General features: G+C 29.5%; 2 protein-coding genes across 5 annotated transcripts; one reads left to right on the top strand and one right to left on the bottom strand.

Moving 5' to 3' along the window:
• Positions 1–1285: 1285 nt before the first annotated feature.
• Positions 1286–10764, top strand: LOC128395445 (phosphatidylinositol 3-kinase 2-like). The gene is made up of 3 exons (XM_053355874.1): positions 1286–2011; positions 9249–9364; positions 9449–10764. Exons 1-3 carry the CDS (start codon positions 1755–1757, stop codon positions 10609–10611), a joined length of 1536 nt encoding a protein of 511 aa, XP_053211849.1. The 5' UTR covers positions 1286–1754; the 3' UTR covers positions 10612–10764.
• A 989-nt stretch (positions 10765–11753) lies between these two features.
• LOC128395547 (BTB/POZ domain-containing protein 7-like) lies at positions 11754–16007 on the bottom strand. 4 transcript variants are annotated; one of them, XM_053355984.1, is made up of 5 exons: positions 15850–16007; positions 14263–15462; positions 13777–14166; positions 12610–13664; positions 11754–12530 (listed from the first exon to the last, which is right to left on the bottom strand). In XM_053355984.1, the coding sequence occupies exons 1-5, from the start codon at positions 15851–15853 to the stop codon at positions 12348–12350; spliced, it is 2832 nt and encodes a 943-aa protein (XP_053211959.1). In that variant the 5' UTR covers positions 15854–16007; the 3' UTR covers positions 11754–12347. The 4 variants fall into 4 exon arrangements, with proteins under 4 accessions (XP_053211959.1, XP_053211957.1, XP_053211958.1 ...); XM_053355982.1 differs by having other exon boundaries at positions 15697–16002; XM_053355983.1 differs by having other exon boundaries at positions 15703–16002.
• Positions 16008–16470: the final 463 nt, after the last annotated feature.

Raw genomic sequence — 16470 nt, 5'->3', positions numbered from 1 at the left:
TCTAAGATATATGAAAATTCATTAATATTAATTTCAACAATTGAATTCTTTGAATGAGTTAAACTTAAAATCTCTTAAAGAATTGTGATAAAGATATAGGTTTTAACATTAGAAAGTATGAAGCTTATCCATAAGGTTAAACCTTTATCTTATCATGTTAACCATAACTCACTGGTCTTGCCTTAGTTACACTTGTAACTTTTTCTTTGTTATCTTCATTATAATTTTCTTAATTTAATTGTCAACCTAATTTGTTTCTAAACGAATTTTCATTTCTATTCAGTAATTGTAATCTCTTCAAGTTAATGTTTAACTATAACTACAATCACTCATTTAATTTCAGTTTAATTAAAATTTCATGTAATTGTTAATCTTAATTCATTAGAATTAATGAAAACATTGATTGCTAAGTTTAGTTTAATTCACGATCTAAAAGAATCTGTTAATCAGTTATTTGTGGAACTGAGAATCTTCTAGTTCAAGTCTACAGACTTTTCAGTAATTAAAACTCTAAAATCTATCTTAATTAAGATAATCAATCCATCTCATCCCTCAAATCATTTCTCTACCCCACATGAGAAATCAACAACAATCATCATCATCAATTTTCATGGTTAACAATCTGGTTGCAATTAGGGAAGATAATTATATTTAAACAATATTATCAAGAAATTAACTTACCCTAAAGATGATAAAGATGAAGGTGAAGATAAAGAAAAGGTCATCACTTTGCCTTTGACCCTTATTGTTTTTCATTTTAATCTTAATCTTTACCTTATCTTCATCTTTATCCCCATAACTATCATCTTTTTAGGTAAATTAATTTATTGATAATATTGTTTACATTGTCAGTTTTTAAGTGCAACATCCTTTAGCAATCAATAAGCTGAGAAAAAACGGAAAAAATTGAACAAAAAGCATAAATTGATTTAGCATAATAATTTGAATTGAATTTGTTTCGTAATGTTCAAAGGAAGTTACGGATGAAGCGGAACTTTCCAAGAATTATACTATTTAGATTTGACCTTCAGGACGACTAAAGAACTGTCTTTCTAGTTGGTCGGTGGATGTTGGACTTTCTGAAGAAAATAAGAAAAAGAAATCATTACAGCTTCTTGATTATCCTTACAAGTCCACAAGCACCACGTTATTCAGTTAATTTTCGTTATCGTAGTTTTATTTATAACTAAACACGAAAGGAATGAGATCTATCGTTAGAATTCAGAACTAACAGGGTAATTCACCATGATCAGAACTATTCTGTTTTCCTTTGTTAATTTAGGTCAAATTTTACTTGTTAAAGATACAACTAGATGGAGATATTGTTGACAAAAAAAGTTTTTTTTTATCGAAAATCAGAATCGAATCACAAATGAGACTGAAATTTTTTCAGTCTATTGATTGTTTTCTGCATCTTCTTCATCATGTATTGTTAATCTGTGAATAAAGTTCAGTATAAATTTACGAGACAATGTGAATAACTTGATTAAAGTAAATTGACAAGGTGATCATACAGAAAAGAAACAGTTTATCAAACAAATTAATATATTCGAGAAAAAGTTCAATGGAAGAATCAAATTATTGTCTCTTACCGGTCAATATTTCAAGTGATAATAACACAGATAGTAATTCAACCGAGCGATGATCGTACTCGTGAAGATCAAATAGTTTTGTACAAGTTACTTTGTCCACCTTTAATCTTTGCTTGCCTTGTCTCCGTGGTACTAAATATCGGCCTTATCATTGTCGGACGAATGGGAACCCATAGGAAGTCACCCGTTCTGATACTCTCTCTGAATCTTGCCTGTACCGATACAATCGCCTCAATACTAAACGGCCTTGGTGTCGTTTTCAATTCTTACCTTCCCGTTGTGTTTAACGTTCATTTCGATACGTGTCCCTTTCTGGCCATTGAAATTTTCCGTTCATCGGCATTGATCTCATCAGTCCTTCATCTTTTAGCATTGGCATTCATTCACTACAAAGGAATAGTTCGTCCTCTCCATTATCGGTAATTATTAAACTTCCAAATTCTCATATTAATTAATCTCATTCCTTATCCATAATATTCATAAGACTTGATAACTTTAATCATTTGTTTTAATCCATGTAAATTCATTCAAATTGATAAGTAGCCAAAGCAATTAAATCATGTCCAATGAATGATGAACAACCATGATTAGTTGATCATCTTTAATGGTAAAAGTTAATACTAGATCATAATAACTGTTTATCTTATCATCTTCATGAAATGTTGATATATATTAATAAGATATCATTCCCAGTAGTTCTGGGAGTGAGCAAATAATATGAGAAACTGTATATTTATATGTAAGAAATTCAATTCCGGTGAAAATATTATTACCATGATGACGATGGCGATAATACAAATAAGACTAATGTTTAGTGATGATAAAGATAATTATTTAGAAGAAGAAATAAAAAAAAACAAATTGTTTATCTCGACGATTTAATTCCTTAATTCTTACCTGATGTTGAATATTTGTTCCGGTTAGACAAACATTGATACAGTGAATTGTATCATTACCAAGTTCTGAGGGATTCTGAGTTGATGATGGTGAATCGGATAGTAGGTGAAATGTGATATGTGAACTATTTTTATTCACAGATGAATGAAAATGTCTTTCCTACTTTTCTTATAACCTTTCCAATCATCAATAAATTGTTGATTAACTAATGAAAGAAATCATGAAATAGTATCATCATTATCTCCCATGTAATCAATTTACTTATATTGTCAATCTCATGACTTATATATTATGTACATGTATCTCTAAATTCAATGGTGAAGATGATCATCACCATGATAGTCAATGAACTGGAATAATTTCTTTGGAATTATTTTTATTTTTCTTCCCAATTTTCACCTTTAACTCTTATCATGCACACTGAACTTTGATTTTTCTTCCTCCATGAACTTGCCATGAATTCATTAGAGGCTTTTTTTTTCTTCTTCTTTATCATTATTATTACACCTTGGTGAGCATATTTGTAACCATTGATGAATTACTAATAATCATGATAATGATGATGAAATTATATTGATATTATTATTATTATTACAAGTTGAGAAATACAATCAACATCCTCAGCATTTTCAGTTATGATGATGATGAAACTTTGCTCAGATGACTTTGGATTTTTGTTTATTCATGTTCAGGGCTCATCTAGATTCCAGGATTGATTATCATCTCATCATTAGTTGATTATCTAAGCAATTGGTAGTAATTAAACACTCTAGATGATCTAATTGCTAATTATTCACTAGACTGTTTATAATAGTTTCAAAGGGAAGCTTGAAAAAATTACCAAAAAGTTCATTCCTCAAGGTATCATGTTTATATTCATATTACCCTGAATTATTGATTACCATCATCATGAATATTCAATGAGAATGAAAAATAAAGGTGATACTGATGAATGAACTTGATTATTTTCAAGATCAGATTCAAAGCAAATTGATTCAATCAAATTGCTCGTCTATAAGGTTATCATCATCTCTCCCTGGCTTCAGGGTAGATTCTGAGCTAATACTTTAACTATTCTGAATATTATACTTTTCATTCAACAGGCTAAATCTAATTGTATTTACAATAATCACCTGATTGTTATTATTAATTTTATCAGAGTATTTGGTTTATATCAGTTGATTGTAATATTAATAGTAAAGTTTTAAAGTTCATATTGATATTAATCAAACTTGAATTAGTAAATCTATTTATTAATCACTGTGATTAAGCTAAAGGTTACAATGTTTACAGATAAAGACAATAGATTATTACATGATAAGATTAATACCTTAAGGCTATTTGCTGCTAATCTGTTGACCAGAATATTAATATTATTAGATCGAACTTAAAGTTCAAAGCTTTCCAATAACCTTAAGGTTATTATTTGCTTAATGATAATAATTATCAACACAATTAATGAAGATTAATTTAATCTATAGTCTAATTGATAATGTAAGAGGATTTCAAGATTACTGTAACAATTAAAGTATCTAAAGTTTAAGACTTGAACCATTTAGTAGGATATTATTGTGATTAATTATTATTGAATTTCAATTGGAACTTTTTTTTGACTTCAATTATTGTCAAATTTCATGAGAGATTTTTGCTCCAATTATTCAGATTCTTTGATGTATCTAATGACATTTTCTTGTGAGAGGAAAACTTTTTGAATTAATTTCGAAACTCGGATGAGTTTCATGTTTAAATAGAATAAAATTATCACAAATCATATTATTATCGGAATATCATTCGTAACCAGACAGGTTTAATCAAAGAGAATTTAATTAACAGGCCAAACTGATTAATATTTAATGATAACATCAATCAAATTGCTTCTCATGTTAATCAAATCAGCTAAAATCAGCCAATTTACCAGCTCGAGTTTTGATCATTTACAATCTACCAATTTTTGTTGGCTTAATTGTGATCATCAGAATGTTTATCAAATCAAAATGATTATCAGTCTAATCAATGGGTCTACATGTACATGTAAATGTGAAATAGTATATTCAATGGATTTAAATTGTGAGTGTAACTTGAATGAATTAACCACAGTAACAATTAGGTTTAATCAACATGATTGGAATCAATTACTCAGTCAGTAAATTATTGGGATGATCAGTGAGCAATAAAACTGAACAAATTAGTTAAATTAGTAAACAGTAATCAGATGAAATTTGATTATCATGCTGATCACCATTAAAACAATTTAATTTAATCAAATAATCAAATTCATGTTTACTTTTGTTGATAAGAAAAAGGTTCGGATACAAATTAAATCTCATGCAGAGTGTAAAAAGTAAAAAGGGAAAAGTTTAATTACTTAATCAGTTAATTGTCAATTGGCTGATCACCAATACTAATAGTCGGCTATTTACTTTGATTAACTTTAATTTGGTTATTGTATAAATCTGATCATCATATTATTGGATAATAGATGAAACAATTACCTTGAATTCTGAGAGAAAAAAGTTTTCTTCTCATATAATGTTCATTATGGTTAGAACTTTTTTCTTTCTTAGAACTTGATTATTTCCATTATGCATATTCGATGGGAAAAGAAAAGTTTTACAATTCAGTAAATTGTTACTATTCAGTGTATCATATTACCATGATATGAATACCCTTCCCCTGATGGATACTAAATATCGAAGGTATTTTGTTTATATTTTGATTTATTTCTGTATCTGATTTGAAATGCTAACGAATCTTAATATTAACATGAAAAGACAAGAAGGACAATATGAGTGCATATCGATTATATGATTCATCAAATTCTGTTTGATTATAATTCGTTCTGGTTGATATTGATTTCGAGCAAATAAAAACATTGAAAAGAAAGAAATTGTGATGATCATGATAATCTTGAGAATTGTGATGATGCTCAGCATCATGATTAGTAATTCTCTTTTTTATTATCATTATTAATGTTTTTCGTTGGAACTTTTTTTTCCTCTTCTCTTACTTTTTCCATGACAATATATTCACGATATTTATCCATTGGAACGTCATTGATAATTATTCTGCTCGATTAGTACAATATAAATACGTAAGCATTTCAAGTACTACTTCCGGATTTTCAAAGTTTATCGAATCGCTATTTGGTTCATGTTTATTTAACGAAAAATTGTTACAATCGAAAAAAGAAAAGCCTCATGAAAAATGAAATGGAATGAGAAAAATATTAGAACTTTTTTTCTTTCTATTCTATTACTTACCTTGTTTACTGAATCTGAAACATTTCCATCGTCATGAGAACTTGAAGTTGTTGAGAATTTCAAGATTATCATTAACATCTTAATCATTGATTCGCTGAGTAAACAGTTGATGAGAATAATATGAAAAAAGTTCTGAGTTTTAAGTGAAGAGAAGTTTTTTCCGTTTTTCTTTCTTCGTCTTTTTTTCCCAGGCAACTGAAACGTACTAACGATAAATCAGTTATACTATCATGAGAATGAAATATCATCTTTATGCTTCAGGGAGACAGGGAAAAAAATCGTCAATTCTTAAGAAGATTTAATTTCCAAAGTTTATCATTCGATTACCTTTTTTATTCATTTCTTCACCTACATGAGACTCAACATATTAATCTCATCATTATCATGATAGAAAATTATAACTAAATGACAAAAAGTTAACAAGATAACAAGTTGACTGAAAGGTAAAATGTTCTGGTTTTTTTTATCGATTTTTTTATCGGTTCGAGTTTAGAATCATAATAGTAAGGGTCAAGTGTCATTGTTAATATGACCTAACTATTAATATATTCCTTCAGTGGTATTTCAAGTTCATTCTCTATGGATATTGGTTCTAGTTAACTACTCGAATTTGACATTTTCTCTCACCCTTTTAGCTTAATTAGAAAAGTGTATTCGATTTTTGCTTAACATGGAATCGAAAATAAGATTCCAGGCTTGTTTATCAATCTCAGAACTTTTCAACGAGAAAATCAACAATTATGTTGACTTAATGTCACCCAAAATTTCACCCAAGTTCTGGATATAATTTAGACATTTTATCAACCTGGTTCTCCATCCTAATCATAATCACCTTCACACTAAGTAATAGTTAGCAAATCTAATCATTAAAACAATTTACTCGATAAAAATAAGTTTACCTTAGATAATTGTAAAGTTAATCATCTTAATCATTCAATCAACCATTGAATCAAACTTTTTGCTTTTGCAAATTGTTAACTTGACTTGAAGTTTTTTCAATTTTTTTTCTAGCACAGAAAATGAACTACACTAATTATAACGGTAAATTAATCGATTGTATAATTACAGTTTAAATTGTGAATAAATTAAACATAATGAATCAGGAGTAATTTGATGATTTTAATAGTAAAATTAGTATTTAATTAATTTCGCCACATTAATTGGTTCACCATTAGTTTTAGCTTGTTAGCTTATGATGATTTTGACAATGACAACTGACATTAAACAGTTTTAATGTTGACCAGTTGACGAAATTACAGTTTACATTATTCATTGAGCCATGGAAAATAACTTTGAATATCTTTAGATGTATTTCATCATGATTGTCATCATGTAATACTAATATTTGATTGTCAGCAATTTAATTTTAACCTTGAAATACATGAAATTTGAAACATGAACCAAGAATCAATTCACCAAAGTTGAATATTTCTTTTTCCTTTACAATCTAAACTCTCTCTCTCTCTCTCTCATGTAATTGTAAATTCACCATAAATATTTACCATGAAATCAACAATCCTGAATAATCACTTTTCACATTCAGGGGAGTATACAGAATGAAAATGTTCAAGTCAATTGTCACCATTGTTATCATGAAAATCTGGACGGAACTTTTTTCATGATAAGATGAGAGGAAGAAAAAATGAATTTGATTGAATATCGAAAAACGGAAATTGAATTGAATCTCCAATTCTTATTCTTATTATTGATTATACGATAATCTCTCTTAATTCATATGAGAATTTGTAACATAATCGATTAGATGGTTGGAATATGAAAAGTTGAATCTATTGTTGTATCCATTGGATATAATTCAGTTAAGTAGATTAATTTTTTTCTATTTCTTCGTACTCGTGTTGTTGGATTAACGTTTTAACGTCAGATTAACGATAATTGAGTTTTAAGAGGAAAAATGGATTAGCTGAATTGCAAGTTTGTCCAAAATGATGATCATCTCCATCCTCGAGGATGGAGATGGGACATGAGGATAAAAAGCTTTTTATCCTCGTGTTAGGACACACGAGGAGTGATTAGAATCAATGAAAATAAGGATAATTAGTATGAAATTGTTAGTAAAGTGAATCAGCTTAATCGCCATTGTTAATCGCAATTAATTGTTTCATTTGCTTTTGATTATTGAGGCTGATTATTTGTTTCAATTTGAAAAGTAAAAGGGAAAAAGTCAAACTTCCTACTAGATTCATATTCCCAGGTGATGGTTGATTAAAATTCTGGTATTTTCAGACTGATCATCAATAGAAATTTAAGTGAATAAGAAGGAAGGAAAAAAAAAGTTTTCCATGAATATCATGAGAGTTCTGAGTATATACACTTATCAGAGTTTCGGAATAAAATGTTTCATGGTCTTAATTTCAATTCCAAGTTTATTTCTTCTTCATTTTCTCTTCCGATTCTGTAATCATGTAAATCGTTTGTGTTGGTGTTGTTGTTGTGTTCAAGTTCAGTTAACTGATTGACTTTTTTTTTCTCGATGAAAATTTCAAATGGAAACAACCAGAAAAGCTTAAGAAGCTCATTTCTGTTTCTCTTAATGATATCAATCAACTATCATGTGAAAAGTAAATTAAATTGAATCAAGAATCATTATCAGAACCATTTGAGTAAATAATCAACACACAGTTTAAACTATTGTTTATTTCATGTTAACGATTTTTGTTTTATCGTTGAAATGGTTTTGCTATTTTTCATCATCACCCTGAAATTGAAATGATAAAGATGAACTTAACTTAATTCAATCATTTAATTCAATTGTATTCAGTTAAATAACTAAAAATAAAATACACCAATTACTTGAATAAACTTGGAACAACAATTTATATTATACAAATCAATTTAATTTCAGATCATTATTGTTACTGGTGTGAAATAATCAACAGGTAAATTGTTAATCGAAACATCTAATTGTTTAACTTTCTTTCTGATATTTTGGACTAAATTAAATGTTTAGATTATCAATTAGAGTGAAAAAATTCTGTTCAATTTTCATAATAATTCGTGATGATGATGATTCTTTACCATGAAACATGATCATTCATTGGAGAGAATTTTTTCCCTTCAGAATTTCTGGTTTCCTTTTTGTTTCTCATTCCAGAATTTTATTCAGGTAGTTACGGAATTCTATCAAGTTTCATGATATGTTATTCCGAGGATTTGATGAAATTTTAATTCTTCAGGGAAAAAGATAACATTCTTATCATTGAATATTCTTTTCTCATTCAATATTCAAGTAGTTCGAAACTTTTTTTTTCTTCTTCTCTTTTTTTTTCTCTCTCTCTCAAATTGTTCAGTAATTTTATCTGTAAACGAAAATCAGTTTGGATGAATTTAACAGGGGAACATGATAGTTACTATTAAATGAATACTATTGGAATGATTTATGAGAGAATTTGAAATTGAGATGAACAGAATAATAATAATTCAATTTGATTTTGATTTTGATTTTGTTTCTTTCATTGTCCATCTCATTTCGTATTCTCAGAGTTCGAACATTTTTCTCACATCATGTAACCCGAAGTATCCACTTGATCAGTGCTATTTGCTGGGGTATTCCTTTAACAGCATTCACCATATACTTTTATTCAATTCCCTGTCAAGGTAAGATGATTATATTTCATTAACTGAATTCGTCATTGAAACTTTTTCAATTCCTTTTACACAAAATATTCATTCCATTGACAGGTTTCCGATCATCTAGCTGTGACTTCCGTTTCCTGGCCTCTAAACGATATCGATTATTTATTCTGGCCTTTTTCCTCATCCCATTGGTTATAATGTTTTTCCTTTATGCTAAAATATTTAAGATAATTAGAGCTAATCAACAGATGAGATATTCATCTAATGGAGTTGTTAATTATGATAAAGTTTTCCAATCTACTTCATCATCAGCTGATCAACAGAGTAACAATCAAAATAAGGTTAACTCACTTGCTACAGCAGCGGCCATTTTACTAGTCCAAAATGAGGCCAAAAGTACAAAATCAACCTCGACAGTGACCACAACAATAACGACGACGACGACGACAATTTCACCTCGACATGTTTTCATATTTCGTAATTACATTCGTGCTAATAACATTAATCACAATAAAACTGGACAATCAGAATCAAATTCAACAACAACCTCATCATCATCAGTACCAAACAGTATTGATCATAATCACCAACAACAATCAGTTAATTACAATGATCAAGATACTAAACAACAATTGTTACAAAGTTCAACATCTTTACTATCCTTAAATGAGAAGCAACAATTAACCTGCTCTTCAATGAAATCAATTAAAGGGAAACAATTAAACAATAAAGACTCAGATGATAATAATAATTTAGATTCTAATAAAGGTTCAACTGTAATTAATTCTGATAATAATACCGAACCGATCAATAATTATCGACATAGATTAATTTCATTGAAAGATAATCGATCGGCAACAATTGGACCAACTAAATCAAATACGAAAGCGCTAATTACAAGTCTACTTATATTGGGAACTTATCTCTTGTGTTGGCTACCAGCGGTCACTTTTCTGATACTGACCTGTTCCGATGGTTGCCCTTATTCAATATTTAATTTACCTCGAAAATTGTTAATCATAATCAGCTCAATTTGTAATTTTCTGGTCATTTGTAAGGCCATTGTTGACCCGTTCATTTATATTTTCAGGACTCGAGAGGTTAAGTTTGCCATTAGAAAAATTTTCAAATCATCAAAGGGATCACAATCAACTAATCACTATGGTAATCAAGTTAATCAACAATCGGATGGACGAAGGACTTTCAATAATAGATCAACAATTAGTGGATCAACTATCACCAATGGTGGATCGACTTATAATAATTAAAATTAATCATTTAAAACAACTAATTCTCAGTTATATATATTCAATTATATTGTATCATTTTAATTGTTAACAATCAATTGAGAATAGGAAAAAAAAAATTAAATAACTTTTATATATTAATTGATAAAATTTTCATCTGCTAATATTAATTAACTTGAAATTGAATTTTCTTAATTATTTATGTTTCAATTTTCAATTGTGATGAAATTGTTTCCATCATTTAAGTTAATTGTTGATTTGATTTTTTTTTCTCGTTTTCTTATCATCTAATATTTATAAATTAATTTAATATTAAAGTTAATTAACTAAATTATTTCAATAAAATTAATTACTTACAATCAAAATTAATGGACTACTTATCATTTTTATGAGAGGAATTTAGTTTTATTGGTAACAATTAACTAATTGAATGTTTAATTTTGTTTACCAACATTTAAATTATGATGCAACTTGTTATCAATTTGATTAATTTAACAACATTCAATCAATTTAATCATCTACTCAATCAAATTGATCAACTATTCATAAGGTAATTAACTGGTTTGATTAACTTTTTGAATAAAAAATTGGGTCAATTGTAAAGGGCAAAGAGTAATGATTGATTGTGGCGATGATTAAATGTTAGTTTCAATGTCAATTAAAGTTGACATTGATTCTGTTTGATTAAATTAAGCTGCAAGAATTTAAGTGTAACAATCAATTGATTATTAATATTAATCACTTTTACTCCATGGCAACTATGCTATTGATTATAATTGTAATAACTATGGTTAATATCAAACAATTGACAACATTTCAGTTGATTATTAAATTAACTTTCATCCCATTAATGATTTACCATTGACAGAATCAATCTATTGGTTAAATTGTTAACAATTAACTAACAAAGCTGAAAGTTAAATGTTAAATTGATAAAGTGTTCATATCATAAACTTAATACTCTCAACAATTTAACTTAATTGTTACACCTACTTAATGAACGTGATTTTTGTCTAATCTTTTGGTTTTACAATTTAATTTGATTGTAAATTGTTTCAATTGTATTGTTATTTTTTTTCCTCTTCTTTGTGATTAAATTGAAGCAAAATTAAATTGTTTCAAACTCTTTTCAAATGATTAAATGTGGAAGGAAAGGTCAACAATTGATTTAAGTGATTAGATTTAATTGTTACAATTAACACGATCGATAGTTAATTTTTGTATCGTAATTGTTATTAATGAAAAGAGGTTGTGATCTTTTTTGTTTACATGGATTTAAATTGAAGAAATTAAAAAAAAAGTTAGAGAGAGAAAAACAAGAGAGTTGATTAGCAATTAAAGAGTAGGAGGAAAAGAAAACAATTAAAATACAATTAGGAATCAATTGTTTACATGCTAATTAAAATCTGAGCAACAAATTGTTATTATAGTTTTACAATTGGATGAAATGTTGTGTTGGAAATTTGTATACACACAAATTGTATTAATTATCAATCATGCCAATTTTGTTGTCATCAAATGATTTAAATTAAAAGTTGAAGTTAATTATTGTTTATGATTAGATTGATTAAAGGGAGAGAGACTGAGTATGTAAGATGAAAACAACAAGGAATCAAAATTGATTAATCTCCTAGTGAATTGTTTTTACATTGTTGGTTGATTGTTGCTTCAAAATAAGAAAAGGTTGATGAAGCAATTTAGAAAAAAAGAAAGCGGAAAATATTGGATAATCAGTTAATTGTTTGTTTTTTGGCTTCTCATGATTTAACATCAGATCTCCAATCGCGACCTGATCTTGTACGTCGTCTTGGAGGGATATTCGGTTGGCATGTAAGAGATTCAGTTGATTTTCTCATTAAATGGAGATCAGCAAATGCATTGGTTGTCATCGCGATATCGGGAGTTACATCACTCAATTGATGGACTGGAGCAACGAGATTCTAGAAAAATTTAAGAGAGAGAGAGAGAGAGATGAGACAACAATCAAGAGAAACTAGAAAGGTGAATAAGGTTATTTACCTCAGAATTCAAACTGTAATTGCTTAAATATGATTCACTTAGAGGAGCGTAGTAATCAGAAGCTGTATCATAGGTGAGATCTTGAGTATAACCATAAACATCTTTGTCCGATCCTAATATACCGGAAGTACTTCCGTAAAGGGAAGACGGATGAATGGGCTGAGTTGAGGGAAGACTGTGTTTATTTAATTCACTGTAAATGGATGAGCCCATTTTACTAGATGAAGAAGATGCTGAAGCTTCCGACATGGAGTAGGAAACATAAGAAGCGCTGTTTGATGTGTCAAGAACTTCAACTGCCCCATCGGGAAGACCAAATTCACGGACAACTCTTAATTGGATATAATTGATCACTTGATTCTTATTTGGTATTATACTTAAATTACGTGAACTTGATAAATATCGTTCAAGTTCTTCGACACGTTGTTTCATTAAAAGTAAAATTCTTTCCTCAATGACAGGTAATTGATTTAGATGAGAGTAAATTTCTTGACAATTAGATGGATTATCGTAAGTTGCATATGAATTTTGATTACTATCAATTGGAACAATGTCCATCCCAGAGTCTGTACTAGTTGTTGTTGTTGTTGTTGTCATGTAAAGAGCATCAGGAGGAGCTGGTAGAGGAGTAGAAATGGATGATGAAGATGATAAAGACGATGAAGAAGCCTTTGGAAGAGGTACACGCATGTTGATAGAATTGGATTCATTTGTACGCGCTAATCGTGTTTCAAGATAACTTCGAGCTTCCTCAACGTATGGAGTAAAATATCGAGGTTTAACAAATGAACCTTGAGATCGCTCACGAATCCAACATGAAACACCACGAGGATGGGGAGTGATACTGTCCTCTTCTAACATGTAGGGTGGCAGTGTACTGATTAGCCCTCTTTTAATTGAATTCGTAAGAGTCTCACTATCAGATGGAAGTATGTGACCAATGCGAACGTAAGGCATCAATTCAGAGATTATATCTCGAAGTTCATCATCATTCAATTCTTTCCGACGAAGTCCATGTCGAAGACTATGAGCTGTTTGACTAATCACATTTGGTTCTATTTTGTTTTGAAAAGAGAGAGAGAAAAAAAAAGAAACAATGTTTTAAATAATTGATCGAAAACTCTTATTAGAGCAATTGAATTAATCGAACAAAATTTGAACAGTTACCTCGTTCTTCCATTCGTTTGAATAGCTTATCTTCACCCCATTTGATTACCGCTTGTAGCACTTCAAGTTCACTTGCTTGAAGATAATCGGAAGAAATTGCATCTTTCAAATGATTTAAATCTAATTGGTAAAGTATTGATGATGAAACAATCAGAGAAAACTCTTCACGTAGGAAGTAGAGAGATTGACGTTTAACCCAAATAGATCCGTGAGGTTGTTCACTCCATTTTAATATAGTAATTAAATTATCTATCGACAGCGAATCGACCAGCATATCTTCACATGCTTGTATCAGTGAATCTAATTCCAAAAATCGACCAATTTCATAAAGCTCCATGATTTCCTTTATATAAGATGGCGATGATGAGGAGGAAGAACTCGATGAAAGTCCTGAGAAAGATTAAAATAAAGTTTAAGTTATATTATCTTCTGATTGTAGTTGTTGTTGGTGATGTTACAATTTGGAATTGAAATAATAATACTTACTAGATGATTGACCCAAATCATTGAAATGAGTACATTGGCAAACACAACCGGGTAAAAGATTAGATAAATCGGTTGAATCTCGATAAATACAATGAAGAAGGATTCGAGCAAATCGACGAGGAATTATTGTCTCATCAATTACAATTCGAATTTTTGAATTGGCTAAATTGATTGAAGTGGCACCAGCTTCGGTTAGCGCATCGGTGAAACGCTTCTGATGTCGGGATATCACATTACGAAAGAAAGTTGATCTAGAAGCAAGGATAGCACAATGACAAGAAAATTCTGATTGATCTGAACAGTTTTTACACTTTTTCACTGAACCAACATTAACATAACCATGAAGATTGTTGATACTATTGTGACCAGTTAACATTGAATTAGATGTTGATGTACCAGGAGAAAGTATGGAATTGATTTCATTGGATGAAGGTAAAATTGGTTGAACACTGGATGAGGTGAAAACTAGAATAGCATCAGAATAGAGGCCAGTTTCAAGAAGATGTTTTAAATCGTGTTCTAAACTATTTGGAGCTTGATCACTTAATTTCATTAAGATGGAATCATAGGTTGAAGATGGTAGTGAATTTGCTGATGAATAGGATGGATAAAATTCACCAGAATAAAGGTATCTTAAAAGGTCCATAAAAAAGTCAGGCCGTAAACCAGGAACGTCTAAATTGACCGGAATTTGGGCACCGAAATCATTTATTTTACCAAGCAATTCTCGAAAAAGTGGACAACGAACACAAACAATGGCCTTATGAACGGGAAAGGTGTGCCCTTTGAATAACAGGTAAGCATCGGCAACGTAATTACAATCAAATAGATCAGTTAAATCTTGAGCAACCGTTGATGCTGATGGTCGAGCCAATTCAGCCAGAATATGTAGATCTTTAAGTAAATTGGTGATTCCATATTCGTGAATTAATTGAGCAATATCTCGAGTGCTCCAAGTTGAAATGAAATTCTTAATGATCTGAGAATGGTCAAAACTTTTAGAGGTTCGTCTTGCTTTACATCCTAACTTTTTCCTTAACGTAGCAAATGAGGCAAGATTCCGACGCTTTTTAACAACAATATTTCCACCGCCATCATTGGCTAATCTTGAGCTTGTTGCTGATGTTACAGTTGCTGTTGTTGTCCCCAAGCTGGAAGAGCCAATAATCGAAGAGGAAACAGATGAAGGAGCACAATTTCCTGTAATAGATGATGCAACATTCAGGTTAGATGAAGATGGAATAGAAGAAGATGAAGATGAAGGTAAATTATTAAAATGATGAGATGAATGTTTAATATTATGATGATGTGAATGAGAATGGCGAGAATGATGATGATGCTGATGGTGATGATGGTGATGTTGACGATTCCCTCTATCTAATGAACTGTTACCCTCCCTTATATCTCTATGATTAATATTACAATTATTAGTACTATTACTATTAGAATTATTGTTATTTGATGAAATGTTTGGATTTGCTTGATGAGCTAAAGGTGACCAAGCTGATGAATCTCCATGTATTCGGGTGTAACGATATGAAGGTTGATTTGTATTCGATGATGAATTTACATTAGAACCTGAATTACCCATATTGAAAAGAATAAAATCGTTTGGTTGACATTTAGAATAACAAATTTAATCCAATTGAAAACGTAGAAAAAAACAAACAAAACTAAACAACGAATTAATTAAACTTTAATCATAATGAATAAATGATAAACAATCAACAATTTTTTCCTTTCAAACAAAAACATAATCAGGGATTCGAATCCAATTCGGATTCGTGATCAATAGAAACGCGCGCAATTTGAATCCAATAAAAAGAGAAACAAATTTAATTTTCTCTCACAATTAACAGTTAATTGTTATTTTCTCCAACCAATTAAAACTAAACGATTCGATTTTCTCTTTACAATTTGAAAAATTATCTAAAAGATGGTAAACATTGAGAATATCTTATTCTATTTATTCACTTTTGGCTTAATTTGGTTTTCCATTTCATTGATAATTAACTTTAATTATCAAGCTAATCAATTGAGTTTATTTTTTGTTTCCTCTGTTTTGAAACTAATTAACAGCTAATGGCCAGTGTTAAATATTCAATGATTGAGCTGTAATGAGATGGAAGATAATTACTGTTTCAATTGAGATGAATTTCGCAATTGGATTTCAAGTTAATTACTATTGATTAATTTTCTTTGCTTCTA

This window comes from Panonychus citri, unplaced genomic scaffold, assembly GCF_014898815.1.
Source record: "Panonychus citri isolate SS breed McGregor unplaced genomic scaffold, ASM1489881v1 Contig00141, whole genome shotgun sequence".
NCBI classification, from domain to species: Eukaryota; Metazoa; Arthropoda; class Arachnida; order Trombidiformes; family Tetranychidae; genus Panonychus; species Panonychus citri.
The sequence above is the reverse complement of the archived record's forward strand: the minus strand, read 5'-3'. Positions and strand labels throughout refer to the sequence as shown.